Source organism: Salvelinus alpinus, chromosome 31 (assembly GCF_045679555.1).
Source record: "Salvelinus alpinus chromosome 31, SLU_Salpinus.1, whole genome shotgun sequence".
In the NCBI taxonomy this organism is placed as follows: Eukaryota; Metazoa; Chordata; class Actinopteri; order Salmoniformes; family Salmonidae; genus Salvelinus; species Salvelinus alpinus.
Genome location: NC_092116.1, coordinates 40,632,733 through 40,653,994, shown reverse-complemented (window position 1 = coordinate 40,653,994; position 21,262 = coordinate 40,632,733). Strand labels below are relative to the sequence as shown.

General features: G+C 37.4%; 1 protein-coding gene across 1 annotated transcript in view; it reads right to left on the bottom strand.

Annotated features, from left to right (window-relative positions):
* LOC139561638 (low affinity immunoglobulin gamma Fc region receptor III-A-like) overlaps positions 1 to 21,262 on the bottom strand; it is a 97,869-nt gene that overhangs the window by 21,094 nt on the left and 55,513 nt on the right. Inside the window, exons 7-9 of the mRNA XM_071378878.1 lie at positions 9,964 to 10,044; positions 9,733 to 9,851; positions 7,777 to 7,817 (exon numbers count right to left, since the gene is read on the bottom strand). Coding sequence (XP_071234979.1) covers positions 7,788 to 7,817; positions 9,733 to 9,851; positions 9,964 to 10,044 — 230 coding nt within the window. The 3' untranslated portion in view covers positions 7,777 to 7,787. The remainder of the gene's footprint in view (positions 1 to 7,776; positions 7,818 to 9,732; positions 9,852 to 9,963; positions 10,045 to 21,262) is intronic.

The window sequence follows — 21,262 nt, the reverse complement described above, 5'->3', positions numbered from 1 at the left end:
CAAACACAACATGCCACATCATTAATAACACAACATGCTACATCATTAATAACACACCATGCTACATCATTCATAACACAACATGCTACATCATTCATAGCACAACATGCCACATCATTAATAACACAACATGCTACATCATTCATAACAAGCACAACATGCTACATCATTCATAGCACAACATGCCACATCATTAATAACACAAAATGCCACATCATTAATAACACAACATGCTACATCATTCATAACACAAAATGCCACATCATTAATAACACAACATGCTACATCATTAATAACACAACATGCTACATCATTCATAGCACAACATGCTACATCATTCATAACACAACATGCTACATCATTCATAGCACAACATGCCACATCATTCATAACACAACATGCTACATCAGTCATAACACAACATGCTACATCATTCATAACACAACATGCTACATCATTCATAACAAACACAACATGCTACATCATTCATAACAAACACAACGTGCTACATCATTCATAACACAACATGCTACATCATTCATAACAACACAACATGCTACATCATTCATAACAAACACAACATGCTACATCATTCATAACAAACACAACAAGCTACATCATTCATAACAAACACAACATGCTACATCATTCATAACAAACACAACATGCTACATCATTCATAACACAACATGCTACATTTCATAACAAACACAACGTGCTACATCATTCATAACACAACATGCTACATCATTCATAACACAACATGCTACATCATTCATAACAAACACAACATGCTAAATCATTTATAACAAACACAACATGCTACATCATTCATAACACAACATGCTACATCATTCATAACACAACATGCTACATCATTCATCACACAACATGCTACATCATTCATAACAAACACAACATGCTACATCATTCATAAAACACAACATCCTACATCATTCATAAAACACAACATGCTACATCATTCATAACACAACATGCTACATCATTCATAACAAACACAACATGCTACATCATTCATAACACAACATGCTACATCATTCATAACACAACATGCTACATCATTCATAACACAACATGCTACATCCTTCATAACACAACATGTTACATCATTCATAACGAACACAACACGCTACATCATTCATAACAAAATCAACATGCTACATCATTCACAACAAACACAACATGCTACATCATTCATAACAAACAAAACATGCTACATCATTTACCATAAACACAACATGCTACATCATTCATAACACAACATGCTACATCATTCATAACAAACACAGCATGCTACATCATTCATAACACAACATGCTACATCATTCATAACACAACATTCTACATCATTCACAACAAAGACAACATGCTACATCATTCATAACAAACACAACATGCTACATCATTCATCATAAACACAACATGTTACATCATTCATACCACAACATGCTACATCATTCATAACAAACACAGCATGCTACATCATTCATAACACAACATGCTACATCATTCATAACAAACACAACATGCTACATCATTCACAACAAACACAACAAGCTACATCATTCATAACACAACATGCTACATCATTCACAACAAACACAGCATGATACATCATTCATAACACAGCATGCTACATCATTCATAACACAACATGCTACATCATTCACAACAAACACAGCATGCTACATCATTCATAACACAACATGCTACACCATTCAGAACAAACACAACATGCTACATCATTCATAACAAACACAACATGCTACATCATTCATAACACAGCATGCTACATCATTCATAACACAACATGCTACATCATTCATAACAAACACAACATGCTACATCATTCATAACACAACATGCTACATCATTCATAACACACACAACATGCTACATCATTCACAATAAACACAACATGCTACATCATTCATAACAAACACAACATGCTACATCATTCATAACACGACATGCTACATCATTCATAACACGACATGCTACATCATTCATAACACAACATGCTACATCATTCATAACACAACATGCTACATCATTCATAACACAACATGCTACATCATTCATAACACAACATGCTACATCATTCATAACACACACAACATGCTACATCATTCATAACACAACATGCTACATCATTCATAACAAAGACAACATGCTACATCATTCATAACAAACACAACATGCTACATCATTCATAACACTACATGCTACATCATTCATAACACAACATGCCACATCATTCATAACAAACACAACATGCTACATCATTCACAATAAACACAACATGCTACATCATTCACAATAAACACAACATGCTACATCATTCATAACACAACATGCTACATCATTCATAACAAACACAACAAGCTACATCATTCATAACAATCACAACATGCTACATCATTCATAACACAACATGCTACATCATTCATAACACAACATGCTACATCATTCATAACACAACATTCTACATCATTCATAACAAACATGCTATATCATTCATAACACAACATGCTACATCATTCATAACACAACATGCTACATCATTCATAACAAACACAACATGCTACATCATTCATAACAAACACAACATGCTACATCATTCATAACAATCACAACATGCTACATCATTCATAACACAACATGCTACATCATTCATAACACAACATGTTACATCATTCATAACAAACACAACATGCCACATTTCATAAGAAACACAACATGCTACATCATTCATAACACAACATGCTACTCAACATGCTACATCATTCATAACACAACATGTTACATCATTCATAACAAACACAACATGCCACATTTCATAACAAACACAACATGCTACATCATTCATAACACAACATGCTACACAACATGCTACATCATTCATAACACAACATGTTACATCATTCATAACACAACATGCTACATCATTCATAACACAACATGTTACATCATTCATAACAAACACAACATGCCACATTTCATAACAAACACAACATGCTACATCATTAATAACACAACATGCTACATCATTCATAACACAACATGCTACATCATTCATAACACAACATGTTACATCATTCATAACACAACATGCTACACAACATGCTACATCATTCATAACACAACATCCTACATCATTCATAACACAACATGTTACACCATTCATAACACAACATGTTACATCATTCATAACACAACATGCTACATCATTCATAACACCACATGCTACGTCATTCATAACACAACATGCTACATCATTCATAACACAACATGCTACATCATTCATAACAAACACAACATGTTACATCATTCATAACACAACATGCTACATCATTCATAACAAACACAACATGCTACATCATTCATAACAAACACAACATGTTACATTATGCATAACAAACACAACATGCTACATCATTCATAACACAACATGCTACATCATTCATAACACAACATGCTACATCATTCATAACACAACATGCAACATCATTCATAACAAACACAGCATGCTACATCATTCATAGCACAACATGCTACATCATTCATAACAAACACAGCATGCTACATCATTCATAACACAACATGCTACATCATTCATAACACAACATGCTACATCGTTCGTAACACAACATGCTACATCATTCATAACAAACACAACATGCTACATCGTTCATAACACAACATGCTACATCGTTCATAACACAACATGCTACATCATTCATAACACAGCATGCTACATCATTCATAACACAACATGTTACATCTTTCATAACACAACATGCTACATCATTCATAACACAACATGCTACATCATTCATAACAAACACAACATGCTACATAATTCATAACACAACATGCTACATCAGTCATAACACACACAACATGCTACATCATTCATAACACAACATGCTACATCATTCATAACAAACACAACATGCTACATCATTCATAACACAACATGCTACATCATTCATAACAAACACAACATGCTACATCATTCATAACACAACATGCTACATCATTCATAACAAACACAACATGCTACATCATTCATAACACAACATGCTACATCATTCATTACGAACACAACATGCTACATCATTCATATCACAACATGCAACATCATTCATAACACAACATGCTACATCATTCATAACACAACATGCTACATCATTCATAACACAACATGCTACATCATTCATAACACAACATGCTACATCGTTCATAACACAACATGCTACATCATTCATAACAAACACAACATGCTACATCGTTCATAACACAACATGCTACATCGTTCATAACACAACATGCTACATCGTTCATAACACAACATGCTACATCATTCATAACAAACACAGCATGCTACATCATTCATAACACAACATGCTACATCATTCTTAACACAACATGCTACATCATTCATAACAAACACAACATGCTACATAATTCATAACACAACATGCTACATCAGTCATAACACACACAACATGCTACATCATTCATAACAAACACAACATGCTAAATCATTCTTAACACAACATGTTACATCATTCATAACACAACATGCTACATCCTTCATAACAAACACAACATGCTACATCATTACATGTACATTATTGATCTGGACCTACCTCAGTCTGTACATTAGGGTTAGTGATACAGTGATCTGGACCTACCTCAGTCTGTACATTAGGGTTAGTGATACAGTGATCTGGACCTACCTCAGTCTGTACATTAGGGTTAGTGATACAGTGATCTGGACCTACCTCAGTCTGTACATTAGGGTTAGTGATACAGTGATCTGGACCTACCTCAGTCTGTACATTAGGGTTAGTGATACAGTGATCTGGACCTACCTCAGTCTGTACATTAGGGTTAGTGATACAATGATCTGGACCTACCTCAGTCTGTACATTAGGGTTAGTGATACAGTGATCTGGACCTACCTCAGTCTGTACATTAGGGTTAGTGATACAGTGATCTGGCCCTACCTCAGTCTGTACATTAGGGTTAGTGATACAGTGATCTGGACCTACCTCAGTCTGTACATTAGGGTTAGTGATACAGTGATCTGGACCTACCTCAGCCTGTGCATTAGGGTTAGTGATACAGTGCTCTGGACCTACCTCAGCCTGTGCATTAGGGTTAGTGATACAGTGATCTGGACCTACCTCAGTCTGTACATTAGGGTTAGTGATACAGTGATCTGGACCTACCTCAGTCTGTACATTAGGGTTAGTGATACAGTGATCTGGACCTACCTCAGTCTGTACATAGGGTTAGTGATACAGTGATCTGGACCTACCTCAGTCTGTACATTAGGGTTAGTGATACAGTGATCTGGACCTACCTCAGTCTGTACATTAGGGTTAGTGATACAGTGATCTGGACCTACCTCAGTCTGTACATTAGGGTTAGTGATACAGTGATCTGGCCCTACCTCAGTCTGTACATTAGGGTTAGTGATACAGTGATCTGGCCCTACCTCAGTCTGTACATTAGGGTTAGTGATACAGTGATCTGGACCTACCTCAGTCTGTACATTAGGGTCAGTGATACAGTGATCTGGACCTACCTCAGTCTGTACATTAGGGTTAGTGATACAGTGATCTGGACCTACCTCAGTCTGTACATTAGGGTTAGTGATACAGTGATCTGGACCTACCTCAGTCTGTACATTAGGGTTAGTGATACAGTGATCTGGACCTACCTCAGTCTGTACATTAGGGTTAGTGATACAGTGATCTGGACCTACCTCAGTCTGTACATTAGGGTTAGTGATACAGTGATCTGGACCTACCTCAGTCTGTACATTAGGGTTAGTGATACAGTGATCTGGACCTACCTCAGTCTGTACATTAGGGTTAGTGATACAGTGATCTGGAACTACCTCAGTCTGTACATTAGGGTTAGTGATACAGTGATCTGGACCTACCTCAATCTGTACATTAGGGTTAGTGATACAGTGATCTGGACCTACCTCAGTCTGTACATTAGGGTTAGTGATACAGTGATCTGGACCTACCTCAGTCTGTACATTAGGGTTAGTGATACAGTGATCTGGACCTACCTCAGTCTGTACATTGGGGTTAGTGATACAGTGATCTGGACCTACCTCAGTCTGTACATTAGGGTTAGTGATACAGTGATCTGGACCTACCTCAGTCTGTACATTAGGGTTAGTGATACAGTGATCTGGACCTACCTCAGTCTGTACATTAGGGTTAGTGATACAGTGATCTGGACCTACCTCAGTCTGTACATTAGGGTTAGTGATACAGTGATCTGGACCTACCTCAGTCTGTACATTAGGGTTAGTGATACAGTGATCTGGACCTACCTCAGTCTGTACATTAGGGTTAGTGATACAGTGATCTGGCCCTACCTCAGTCTGTACATTAGGGTTAGTGATACAGTGATCTGGACCTACCTCAGTCTGTACATTAGGGTTAGTGATACAGTGATCTGGACCTACCTCAGTCTGTACATTAGGGTTAGTGATGCAGTGATCTGGACCTACCTCAGTCTGTACATTAGGGTTAGTGATACAGTGATCTGGACCTCAGTCTGTACATTAGGGTTAGTGATACAGTGATCTGGACCTACCTCAGTCTGTACATTAGGGTTAGTGATACAGTGATCTGGACCTACCTCAGTCTGTACATTAGGGTTAGTGATACAGTGATCTGGACCTACCTCAGTCTGTACATTAGGGTTAGTGATACAGTGATCTGGACCTACCTCAGTCTGTACATTAGGGTTAGTGATACAGTGATCTGGCCCTACCTCAGTCTGTACATTAGGGTTAGTGATACAGTGATCTGGACCTACCTCAGTCTGTACATTAGGGTTAGTGATACAGTGATCTGGTCCTACCTCAGTCTGTACATTAGGGTTAGTGATACAGTGATCTGGACCTACCTCAGTCTGTACATTAGGGTTAGTGATACAGTGATCTGGACCTACCTCAGTCTGTACATTAGGGTTAGTGATACAGTGATCTGGACCTACCTCAGTCTGTACATTAGGGTTAGTGATACAGTGATCTGGACCTACCTCAGTCTGTACATTAGGGTTAGTGATACAGTGAACTGGACCTACCTCAGTCTGTACATTAGGGTTAGTGATACAGTGATCTGGTCCTACCTCAGTCTGTACATTAGGGTTAGTGATACAGTGATCTGGACCTACCTCAGTCTGTACATTAGGGTTAGTGATACAGTGATCTGGACCTACCTCAGTCTGTACATTAGGGTTAGTGATACAGTGATCTGGTCCTACCTCAGTCTGTACATTAGGGTCAGTGATACAGTGATCTGGACCTACCTCAGTCTGTACATTAGGGTTAGTGATACAGTGATCTGGACCTACCTCAGTCTGTACATTAGGGTTAGTGGTACAGTGATCTGGACCTACCTCAGTCTCTACATTAGGGTTAGTGATACAGTGATCTGGACCTACCTCAGTCTGTACATTAGGGTTAGTGATACAGTGATCTGGACCTACCTCAGTCTGTACATTAGGGTTAGTGATACAGTGATCTGGACCTACCTCAGTCTGTACATTAGGGTTAGTGATACAGTGATCTGGACCTACCTCAGTCTGTACATTAGGGTTAGTGATACAGTGATCTGGACCTACCTCAGCCTGTACATTAGGGTTAGTGATACAGTGATCTGGACCTACCTCAGTCTGAACATTAGGGTTAGTGATACAGTGATCTGGACCTACCTCTCTGTACATTACGTCCCTGGATCCAGATACAGCTCTACCTAAAGTACACAGATTACATTTGTTAAAATGGCAATATGTAACTTTTTGATCGACCCAACTAAATCCACATAGAAATGTGTTATAGATCTGTCAAACTGCTTTAAAGCCAATCTTAGTAGCGGTAGATCTGTTTTTTTGTGAGATATTTCTATGCTTCCCGTTCTGAAGTTTTGTTTTTGATGATCAATTATCTATTATTATATTAATGTTTATCTACACTAAACACAGTGGTTTATATGGTACAATGATTATCTACACTAAACACAGTGGTTTAGATGGTACAATGATTATCTACACTATACACAGTGGTTTATATGGTATATTATCTACACTATACACAGTGGTTTAGATGGACAATGATTATCTACACTAAACACAGTGGTTTATATGGTATATTATCTACACTATACACAGTGGTTTATACGGTATATTATCTACACTAGACACAGTGGTTTATATGGTATATTATCTACACTAAACACAGTGGTTTAGATGGTATATTATCTACACTAGACACAGTGGTTTATATGGTATATTATCTACACTAGACACAGTGGTTTAGATGGTATATTATCTACACTATACACAGTGGTTTATATGGTATATTATCTACACTAGACACAGTGGTTAATATGGTATATTATCTACACTAGACACAGTGGTTTATATGGTATATTATCTACACTATACACAGTGGTTTATATGGTATAATGATTATCTACACCAAACACAGTGGTTTAGATGGTATATTATCTACACTAGACACAGTGGTTTATATGGTATATTATCTACACTAGACACAGTGGTTTATATGGTATAATGATTATCTACACTAAACACAGTGGTTTAGATGGTATATTATCTACACTAGACACAGTGGTTTATATGGTATATTATCTACACTAGACACAGTGGTTTATATGGTATAATGATTATCTACACTAAACACAGTGGTTTAGATGGTATATTATCTACACTAGACACAGTGGTTTATATGGTATATTATCTACACTATACACAGTGGTTTATATGGTATAATGATTATCTACACTAGACACAGTGGTTTAGATGGACAATGATTATCTAAAACTAAACACAGTGGTTTATATGGTATAATGATTATCTACACTAGACACAGTGGTTTAGATGGACAATGATTATCTACACTATACACAGTGGTTTATATGGTATAATGATTATCTACACTATACACAGTGGTTTAGATGGTACAATGATTATCTACACTATACACAGTGGTTTATATGGTATAATGATTATCTACACTAGACACAGTGGTTTATATTAGTTATAATTAGGTGAACTACTAGAGTTTTAGTAACCAGGAAATGGCGGAGAAATTTATGCATGGTGCAACTTTAACTCTAAATGACTACCGATACAATAGGACACAGTGGCACTGATTTAGGAAGAAATCCTCTTATCACTGCAGAAACTGATGGGTGGTGCTGAGCCCTCTGGCACAAAATGGCTGCCATGATCTGTACTTTTCATCATCATCATTGAGCCTGACCTGTCTGTCTGTCTGTCTGTCTGTCTGTCTGTCTGTCTGTCTGTCTGTCTGTCTGTCTGTCTGTCTGTCTGTCTGTCTGTCTGTCTGTCTGTCTGTCTGTCTGTCTGTCTGTCTGTCTGTCTGTCTGTGTCTGTCTGTCTGTCTGTCTGTCTGTCTGTCTGTCTGTCTGTCTGTCTGTCTGTCTGTCTGTCTGTCTGTCTGTCTGTCTGTGTCTGTCTGTCTGTCTGTCTGTCTGTCTGTCTGTCTGTCTGTCTGTGTCTGTCTGTCTGTCTGTCTGTCTGTCTGTCTGTCTGTCTGTCTGTCTGTCTGTCTGTCTGTCTGTCTGTCTGTCTGTCTGTCTGTCTTCACTGCTGAGTAGACAGGGTCTGGAACGACCTACTGACCTGTATCTCTGTCTGTCTGTCTTCACTGCTGAGTAGACAGGGTCTGGAACGACCTTCTGACCTGTATCTCTGTCTGTCTGTCTTCACTGCTGAGTAGACAGGGTCTGGAACGACGTTCTCTGAAAGAAACACATAAACAGGTTACAACTAGTGACATGTTTAAACACTAAAAACATATTATATACTCCAGAAAGATGAGGGGAGTGTTGTTGGTCTCTCCCTTCTTCCTACCTCTCCTCTTGTTGTGTTGTCTCTTCTCTGCGTGGTTGATGTCAGCATAGGTCACATCACCTGGACCAGATCCACCTGGAACTAAACACAGGAGAGAGAGAGGATATCAATAGGGGGTGCTGTTTGCACTTTGTAATATTTTCGTTCCCAAATTAAACTGCCTCGTACTCAATTCTTGCTCGTACAATATGCATATTATTATTACTATTGGATAGAAAACACTCTCTAGTTTCTAAAACCGTTTGAATTATATCTGTGAGTAAAACAGAACTCATTTGGCACAAACTTCCTGACCAGGAAGTGGAAAGTCTGAAAACTATGCTCTCTTCTAGGTCCTGCCTATAAATGGGCATGATACGTATTAGTATACATGCACGTCATACACCTTCCCCTGGATGTCAAGAGGCGGTGAGAGAAGAAATGGGGTGTTTATCTTGGTCTGAAGTGGAATAACAGCTCTTGGAATGACGTGTCACCCATTTCCTGTTTCAGGAAGGCGCGAGGAGGGACCTGGATTTGCCTTATGAAAAGCTTTCGTTATAGGCGACTACTATCTCCGGCTTTCATTATATTTGATACATGTGACCATATCATCGTAAAGTATGTTTTTTCAATATAGTTTAATCAGATTATTGAAATTTTTTCGGGAGTTTTGCCGTGTTCCGTTCTCTTCCGTTTGTTGACATGGAGAGATTCGTGCCACTTGGCTAGTGTGCTTGCTAAATCGAGAGGGAAAGAGGCCGTTCTAAATCCAAACAACGATTGTTCTTGACAAAGGACCCCTTGTACAACATTCTGATAAAAGATCAGCAAAAGTAGGGAACATTTTATGATGCTATTTCATATATCATGTGAACTAGTCGTCGGCGCCCAGCTTTTGGGTACTCTAGCTATACCGAAGCTGTATGTCGTAATGAAGTTATTTTTAGAATTCTAACACGGCGATTTCATTAAGAACTAGTGTATCTATCATTTCCTATACAACATGTATTTTTTTGTTATGTTTATGAATAGCTATTTGGTCAGAATATGTGTGTCAGAAAAAGTGTCAGAAAAATATCCGGACGTTGTGGGAAAAAGTAGCTAAGTTAGCACAATGTATAACCACTGATTTCAGCTCTAAATATGCACATTTTCGAACAAAACATAAGTGTATGTATAACCTCATGTTATAGGACTGTCATCTGACGAACCTTATCAAGGTTAGTCAAAAATGATATATCTTTTACTGGTTTGTTACGATCGCTAACTTTTGCTGCTGGGAAATGGCTTGTGTTTCTGGCTATTGTGGTAAGCTAATATAACGCTATATTGTGTTTTCGCTGTAAAACACTTAATAAATCGGAAATATTGGCTGGAATCACAAGATGCCTGTGTTTCATTTGCTGTACACTATGTATTTTTCAGAAATGTTTTATGATGAGTAATTAGGTATTTGACGTTGGTGTCTGTAATTATTCTGGCTGCTTTCGGTGCAATTTCTGATTGTAGCTGCAATGTAAATTATGATTTATACCTGAAATATGCACATTTTTCGAACAAAACATAGATTTATTGAATAACATGTTATAAGACTGTCATCTGATGAAGTTGTTTGTTGGTTAGTTTGGTTGGTTCTTGGTTAGTTAGGTTGGCTTTGTGCATGCTACCTGTGCTGTGAAAAATGTCTGTCCATTTTTGTATTTGGTGGTGAGCTAACATAAATATACGTGCTGTTTTCGCTGTAAAACATTTTAAAAATCGGACATGTTGGCTGGATTCACAAGATGTGTACCTTTCATTTGCTGTATTGGACTTGTTAATGTGTGAAAGTTAAATATTTCAAAAAAATATATTTTGAATTTCACGCCCTGCACTTGAAGTGGCTGTTGTCATATTGTGGGCGGCCTCGGGCTGCAGCCAGAAGTAATTTTAACACAGACTGGACCAGCTGAGAGAGGATAGTGTTAATGTGACTATCGGTCCCGTGTGGCTCAGTTGGTAGAGCATAGCGCTTGCAACGCCAGGGTTGTGGGTTCAATTCCCACGGGGGGGCCAGGATGAATATGTATGAACTTTCCAATTTGTAAGTCGCTCTGGATAAGAGCGTCTGCTAAATGACTTAAATGTAATGTAAATAGTCACATTAACACAGACTGGACCAGCTGAGAGAGGATAGTCATATTAACACAGACTGGACCAGCTGAGAGAGGATAGTCACATTAACACAGACTGGAACAGCTGAGAGAGGATAGTCACATTAACACAGACTGGACCAGCTGAGAGAGGATAGTCACATTAACACAGACTGGACCAGCTGAGAGAGGATAGTCACATTAACACAGACTGGACCAGCTGAGAGAGGATAGTCACATTAACACAGACTGGACCAGCTGAGAGAGGATAGTCACATTAACACAGACTGGACCAGCTGAGAGAGGATAGTCACATTAACACAGACTGGACCAGCTGAGAGAGGATAGTCATATTAACACAGACTGGACCAGCTGAGAGAGGATAGTCATATTAACACAGACTGGACCAGCTGAGAGAGGATAGTCATATTAACACAGACTGGACCAGCTGAGAGAGGATAGTCACATTAACACAGACTGGACCAGCTGAGAGAGGATAGTCACATTAACACAGACTGGACCAGCTGAGAGAGGATAGTAACACAGACTGGACCAGCTGAGAGAGGATAGTCACATTAACACAGACTGGACCAGCTGAGAGAGGATAGTAACACAGACTGGACCAGCTGAGAGAGGATAGTCATATTAACACAGACTGGACCAGCTGAGAGAGGATAGTCACATTAACACAGACTGGACCAGCTGAGAGAGGATAGTCACATTAACACAGACTGGACCAGCTGAGAGAGGATAGTCACATTAACACAGACTGGACCAGCTGAGAGAGGATAGTCACATTAACACAGACTGGACCAGCTGAGAGAGGATAGTCACATTAACACAGACTGGACCAGCTGAGAGAGGATAGTCACATTAACACAGACTGGACCAGCTGAGAGAGGATAGTCACATTAACACAGACTGGACCAGCTGAGAGAGGATAGTCACATTAACACAGACTGGACCAGCTGAGAGAGGATAGTCATATTAACACAGACTGGACCAGCTGAGAGAGGATAGTCATATTAACACAGACTGGACCAGCTGAGAGAGGATAGTCACATTAACACAGACTGGACCAGCTGAGAGAGGATAGTCACATTAACACAGACTGGACCAGCTGAGAGAGGATAGTAACACAGACTGGACCAGCTGAGAGAGGATAGTAACACAGACTGGACCAGCTGAGAGAGGATAGTCACATTAACACAGACTGGACCAGCTGAGAGAGGATAGTAACACAGACTGGACCAGCTGAGAGAGGATAGTCATATTAACACAGACTGGACCAGCTGAGAGAGGACAGTCATATTAACACAGACTGGACCAGCTGATAGAGGATAGTCACATTAACACAGACTGGACCAGCTGAGAGAGGATAGTCATATTAACACAGACTGGACCAGCTGAGAGAGGATAGTAACACAGACTGGACCAGCTGAGAGAGGATAGTCATATTAACACAGACTGGACCAGCTGATAGAGGATAGTAACACAGACTGGACCAGCTGAGAGAGGATAGTCACATTAACACAGACTGGACCAGCTTTATGATGGAGTTTACCTGTGGTGTTATACAGTATTACAGTACCTGTGGTGTTATAGTGTTATACAGTATTACAGTACCTGTGGTGTTATAGTGTTATACAGTAATACAGTACCTGTGGTGTTATAGTGTTATACAGTATTACAGTACCTGTGGTGTTAGTGTTATACAGTATTACAGTGCCTGTGGTGTTATAGTGTTATACAGTAATACAGTACCTGTGGTGTTAAAGTGTTATACAGTATTACAGTACCTGTGGTGTTATAGTGCTATACAGTATTACAGTACCTGTGGTGTTATAGTGCTATACAGTATTACAGTACCTGTGGTGTTATAGTGTTATACAGTAATACAGTACCTGTGGTGTTAAAGTGTTATACAGTACTACAGTACCTGTGGTGTTATAGTGCTATACAGTATTACAGTACCTGTGGTGTTATAGTGTTATACAGTATTACAGTACCTGTGGTGTTATCGTGTTATAGAGTACTACAGTACCTGTGGTGTTATAGTGTTATACAGTATTACAGTACCTGTGGTGTTATATTGTTATACAGTATTACAGTACATGTGGTGTTATAGTGTTATACAGTATTACAGTACCTGTGGTGTTATAGTGTTATACAGTATTACAGTACCTGTGGTGTTATAGTGTTATACAGTATTACAGTACCTGTGGTGTTATAGTGTTATACAGTATTACAGTACCTGTGGTGTTATAATGTTATACAGTATTACAGTACCTGTGGTGTTATAGTGTTATACAGTACTACAGTACCTGTGGTGTTATAGTGTTATACAGTATTACAGTACCTGTGGTTTTAGAGTGTTTTACAGTATTACAGTACCTGTGGTGTTATACAGTATTACAGTACCTGTGGTGTTAAAGTGTTATACAGTATTACAGTACCTGTGGTGTTATACAGTATTACATTATCAGTGGTGTTATAGTGTTATACAGTAATACAGTACCTGTTGTGTTATAGTGTTATACAGTATTACAGTACCTGTGGTGTTATAGTGTTATACAGTTTTACAGTACCTGTGGTGTTATAGTGTTATACAGTATTGCAGTACCTGTGGTGTTAGTGTTATACAGTATTACAGTACCTGTGGTGTTATAGTGTTATACAGTAATACAGTACCTGTGGTGTTAAAGTGTTATACAGTATTACAGTACCTGTGGTGTTATAGTGTTATACAGTTTTACAGTACCTGTGGTGTTGCAGTGTTGTACAGTATTACAGTACCTGTGGTGTTATCATGTTATACAGTACTACAGTACCTGTGGTGTTATAGTGCTATACAGTATTACAGTACCTGTGGTGTTATAGTGTTATACAGTATTACAGTACCTGTGGTGTTATCGTGTTATAGAGTACTACAGTACCTGTGGTGTTATAGTGTTATACAGTATTACAGTACCTGTGGTGTTATATTGTTATACAGTATTACAGTACATGTGGTGTTATAGTGTTATACAGTATTACAGTACCTGTGGTGTTATAGTGTTATACAGTATTACAGTACCTGTGGTGTTATAGTGTTATACAGTATTACAGTACCTGTGGTGTTATAGTGTTATACAGTATTACAGTACCTGTGGTGTTATATTGTTATACAGTATTACAGTACCTGTGGTGTTATAGTGTTATACAGTACTACAGTACCTGTGGTGTTATAGTGTTATACAGTATTACAGTACCTGTGGTTTTAGAGTGTTTTACAGTATTACAGTACCTGTGGTGTTATACAGTATTACAGTACCTGTGGTGTTAAAGTGTTATACAGTATTACAGTACCTGCGGTGTTATACAGTATTACATTATCAGTGGTGTTATAGTGTTATACAGTAATACAGTACCTGTTGTGTTATAGTGCTATACAGTATTACAGTACCTGTGGTGTTATCATGTTATAGAGTACTACAGTACATGTGGTGTTATAGTGTTATACAGTATTACAGTACCTGTGGTGTTATAGTGTTATACAGTATTACAGTACCTGTGGTGTTATCATGTTATAGAGTACTACAGTACATGTGGTGTTATAGTGTTATACAGTATTACAGTACCTGTGGTGTTATAGTGTTATACAGTATTACAGTACCTGTGGTGTTATAATGTTATACAGTATTACAGTACCTGTGGTGTTGGAGTGTTATACAGTATTACAGTACCTGTGGTGTTATAGTGTTATACAGTATTACAGTACCTGTGGTGTTATAGTGTTATACAGTATTACAGTACATGTGGTGTTATAGTGTTAACCAGTATTACAGTATCTGTGGTGTTATAGTATTATACAGTATTACAGTACCTGTGGTGTTATAGTGTTATACAGTATTACAGTACCTGTGGTGTTATCATGTTATAGAGTACTACAGTACATGTGGTGTTATAGTGTTATACAGTATTACAGTACCTGTGGTGTTATAGTGTTATACAGTATTACAGTACCTGTGGTGTTATAATGTTATACAGTATTACAGTACCTGTGGTGTTGGAGTGTTATACAGTATTACAGTACCTGTGGTGTTATAGTGTTATACAGTATTACAGTACCTGTGGTGTTATAGTGTTATACAGTATTACAGTACCTGTGGTGTTATAGTATTATACAGTATTACAGTACCTGTGGTGTTATACAGTATTACAGTACCTGTGGTGTTAGAGTGTTTTACAGTACTACAGTACATGTGGTGTTAAAGTGTTATACAGTATTACAGTACCTGTGGTGTTATAGTGTTATACAGTATTACAGTACCTGTGGTGTTATAGTGTTATACAGTATTACAGTACATGTGGTGTTAAAGTGTTATACAGTAATACAGTACCTATTGTGTTATAGTGTTATACAGTATTACAGTACCTGTGGTGTTATAGTGTTATACAGTATTACAGTACATGTGGTGTTATAGTGTTATACAGTATTACAGTACCTGTGGTGTTATAGTATTATACAGTATTACAGTACCTGTTGTGTTATAGTGGTATACAGTATTACAGTACATGTGGTGTTATAGTGTTATAAAGTATTACAGTACCTGTGGTGTTATACAGTATTACAGTACCTGTGGTGTTAAAGTGTTATACAGTATTACAGTACCTGTGGTGTTATTCAGTATTACAGTACCTGTGGTGTTATAGTGTTATACAGTATTACAGTACCTGTGGTGTTATAGTGTTATACAGTATTACAGTACCTGTGGTGTTATAGTGGTATACAGTATTACAGTACCTGTGGTGTTATAGTGTTATAAAGTATTACAGTACCTGTGGTGTTATAGTGTTATACAGTATTACAGTACCTGTGTTGTTATAGTGGTATACAGTATTACAGTACCTGTGGTGTTATAGTGTTGTACAGTATTACAGTACCTGTGGTGGTATAGTGTTATACAGTATTACAGTACCTGTGGTGTTATAGTATTATACAGTATTACAGTACCTGTGGTGTTATAGTGGTATACAGTATTACAGTACCTGTGGTGTTATAGTATTATACAGTACTACAGTACATGTGGTGTTATGGTGTTATACAGTATTACAGTACCTGTGGTGTTATAGTATTATACAGTATTACAGTACCTGTGGTGCTATAGTGGTATACAGTATTACAGTACCTGTGGTGTTATAGTGTTATACAGTAATACAGTACCTGTGGTGTTATAGTGTTATACAGTATTACAGTACCTGTGGTGTTAGTGTTATACAGTATTACAGTGCCTGTGGTGTTATAGTGTTATACAGTAATACAGTACCTGTGGTGTTAAAGTGTTATACAGTATTACAGTACCTGTGGTGTTATAGTGCTATACAGTATTACAGTACCTGTGGTGTTATAGTGCTATACAGTATTACAGTACCTGTGGTGTTATAGTGTTATACAGTAATACAGTACCTGTGGTGTTAAAGTGTTATACAGTACTACAGTACCTGTGGTGTTATAGTGCTATACAGTATTACAGTACCTGTGGTGTTATAGTGTTATACAGTATTACAGTACCTGTGGTGTTATCGTGTTATAGAGTACTACAGTACCTGTGGTGTTATAGTGTTATACAGTATTACAGTACCTGTGGTGTTATATTGTTATACAGTATTACAGTACATGTGGTGTTATAGTGTTATACAGTATTACAGTACCTGTGGTGTTATAGTGTTATACAGTATTACAGTACCTGTGGTGTTATAGTGTTATACAGTATTACAGTACCTGTGGTGTTATAGTGTTATACAGTATTACAGTACCTGTGGTGTTATAATGTTATACAGTATTACAGTACCTGTGGTGTTATAGTGTTATACAGTACTACAGTACCTGTGGTGTTATAGTGTTATACAGTATTACAGTACCTGTGGTTTTAGAGTGTTTTACAGTATTACAGTACCTGTGGTGTTATACAGTATTACAGTACCTGTGGTGTTAAAGTGTTATACAGTATTACAGTACCTGTGGTGTTATACAGTATTACATTATCAGTGGTGTTATAGTGTTATACAGTAATACAGTACCTGTTGTGTTATAGTGTTATACAGTATTACAGTACCTGTGGTGTTATAGTGTTATACAGTTTTACAGTACCTGTGGTGTTATAGTGTTATACAGTATTGCAGTACCTGTGGTGTTAGTGTTATACAGTATTACAGTACCTGTGGTGTTATAGTGTTATACAGTAATACAGTACCTGTGGTGTTAAAGTGTTATACAGTATTACAGTACCTGTGGTGTTATAGTGTTATACAGTTTTACAGTACCTGTGGTGTTGCAGTGTTGTACAGTATTACAGTACCTGTGGTGTTATCATGTTATACAGTACTACAGTACCTGTGGTGTTATAGTGCTATACAGTATTACAGTACCTGTGGTGTTATAGTGTTATACAGTATTACAGTACCTGTGGTGTTATCGTGTTATAGAGTACTACAGTACCTGTGGTGTTATAGTGTTATACAGTATTACAGTACCTGTGGTGTTATATTGTTATACAGTATTACAGTACATGTGGTGTTATAGTGTTATACAGTATTACAGTACCTGTGGTGTTATAGTGTTATACAGTATTACAGTACCTGTGGTGTTATAGTGTTATACAGTATTACAGTACCTGTGGTGTTATAGTGTTATACAGTATTACAGTACCTGTGGTGTTATATTGTTATACAGTATTACAGTACCTGTGGTGTTATAGTGTTATACAGTACTACAGTACCTGTGGTGTTATAGTGTTATACAGTATTACAGTACCTGTGGTTTTAGAGTGTTTTACAGTATTACAGTACCTGTGGTGTTATACAGTATTACAGTACCTGTGGTGTTAAAGTGTTATACAGTATTACAGTACCTGTGGTGTTATACAGTATTACATTATCAGTGGTGTTATAGTGTTATACAGTAATACAGTACCTGTTGTGTTATAGTGCTATACAGTATTACAGTACCTGTGGTGTTATCATGTTATAGAGTACTACAGTACATGTGGTGTTATAGTGTTATACAGTATTACAGTACCTGTGGTGTTATAGTGTTATACAGTATTACAGTACCTGTGGTGTTATCATGTTATAGAGTACTACAGTACATGTGGTGTTATAGTGTTATACAGTATTACAGTACCTGTGGTGTTATAGTGTTATACAGTATTACAGTACCTGTGGTGTTATAATGTTATACAGTATTACAGTACCTGTGGTGTTGGAGTGTTATACAGTATTACAGTACCTGTGGTGTTATAGTGTTATACAGTATTACAGTACCTGTGGTGTTATAGTGTTATACAGTATTACAGTACATGTGGTGTTATAGTGTTAACCAGTATTACAGTATCTGTGGTGTTATAGTATTATACAGTATTACAGTACCTGTGGTGTTATAGTGTTATACAGTATTACAGTACCTGTGGTGTTATCATGTTATAGAGTACTACAGTACATGTGGTGTTATAGTGTTATACAGTATTACAGTACCTGTGGTGTTATAGTGTTATACAGTATTACAGTACCTGTGGTGTTATAATGTTATACAGTATTACAGTACCTGTGGTGTTGGAGTGTTATACAGTATTACAGTACCTGTGGTGTTATAGTGTTATACAGTATTACAGTACCTGTGGTGTTATAGTGTTATACAGTATTACAGTACCTGTGGTGTTATAGTATTATACAGTATTACAGTACCTGTGGTGTTATACAGTATTACAGTACCTGTGGTGTTAGAGTGTTTTACAGTACTACAGTACATGTGGTGTTAAAGTGTTATACAGTATTACAGTACCTGTGGTGTTATAGTGTTATACAGTATTACAGTACCTGTGGTGTTATAGTGTTATACAGTATTACAGTACATGTGGTGTTAAAGTGTTATACAGTAATACAGTACCTATTGTGTTATAGTGTTATACAGTATTACAGTACCTGTGGTGTTATAGTGTTATACAGTATTACAGTACATGTGGTGTTATAGTGTTATACAGTATTACAGTACCTGTGGTGTTATAGTATTATACAGTATTACAGTACCTGTTGTGTTATAGTGGTATACAGTATTACAGTACATGTGGTGTTATAGTGTTATAAAGTATTACAGTACCTGTGGTGTTATACAGTATTACAGTACCTGTGGTGTTAAAGTGTTATACAGTATTACAGTACCTGTGGTGTTATTCAGTATTACAGTACCTGTGGTGTTATAGTGTTAAACAGTATTACAGTACCTGTGGTGTTATAGTGTTATAAAGTATTACAGTACCTGTGGTGTTATAGTGTTATACAGTATTACAGTACCTGTGTTGTTATAGTGGTATACAGTATTACAGTACCTGTGGTGTTATAGTGTTGTACAGTATTACAGTACCTGTGGTGGTATAGTGTTATACAGTATTACAGTACCTGTGGTGTTATAGTATTATACAGTATTACAGTACCTGTGGTGTTATAGTGGTATACAGTATTACAGTACCTGTGGTGTTATAGTATTATACAGTACTACAGTACATGTGGTGTTATGGTGTTATACAGTATTACAGTACCTGTGGTGTTATAGTATTATACAGTATTACAGTACCTGTGGTGCTATAGTGGTATACAGTATTACAGTACCTGTGGTGTTATAGTGTTGTACAGTATTACACTACCTGTGGTGTTATAGTGTTATAAAGTATTACAGTACCCGTGGTGTTCTAGTGTTATACAGTATTACAGTACCTGTGGTGTTGGAGTGTTATACAGTATTACAGTACCTGTGGTGTTATACAGTATTACAGTACCTGTGGTGTTATAGTGATATACAGTATTACAGTACCTGTGGTGTTATAGTGTTATACAGTATTACAGCACCTGTGGTGTTATAGTGTTATACAGTATTACAGTACCTGTGGTGTTATAGTGGTATACAGAATTACAGTACCTGTGGTGTTGGAGTGTTATACGGTATTACAGTACCTGTGGTGTTATAGTAATATACAGTATTACAGTACCTGTGGTGTTATAGTGGTATACAGTATTACAGTACCTATGGTGTTATAGTGTTGTACAGTATTACAGTACCTGTGGTGTTATAGTGGTATACAGTATTACAGTACCTGTGGTGTTATAGTGTTGTACAGTATTACACTACCTGTGGTGTTATAGTGTTATAA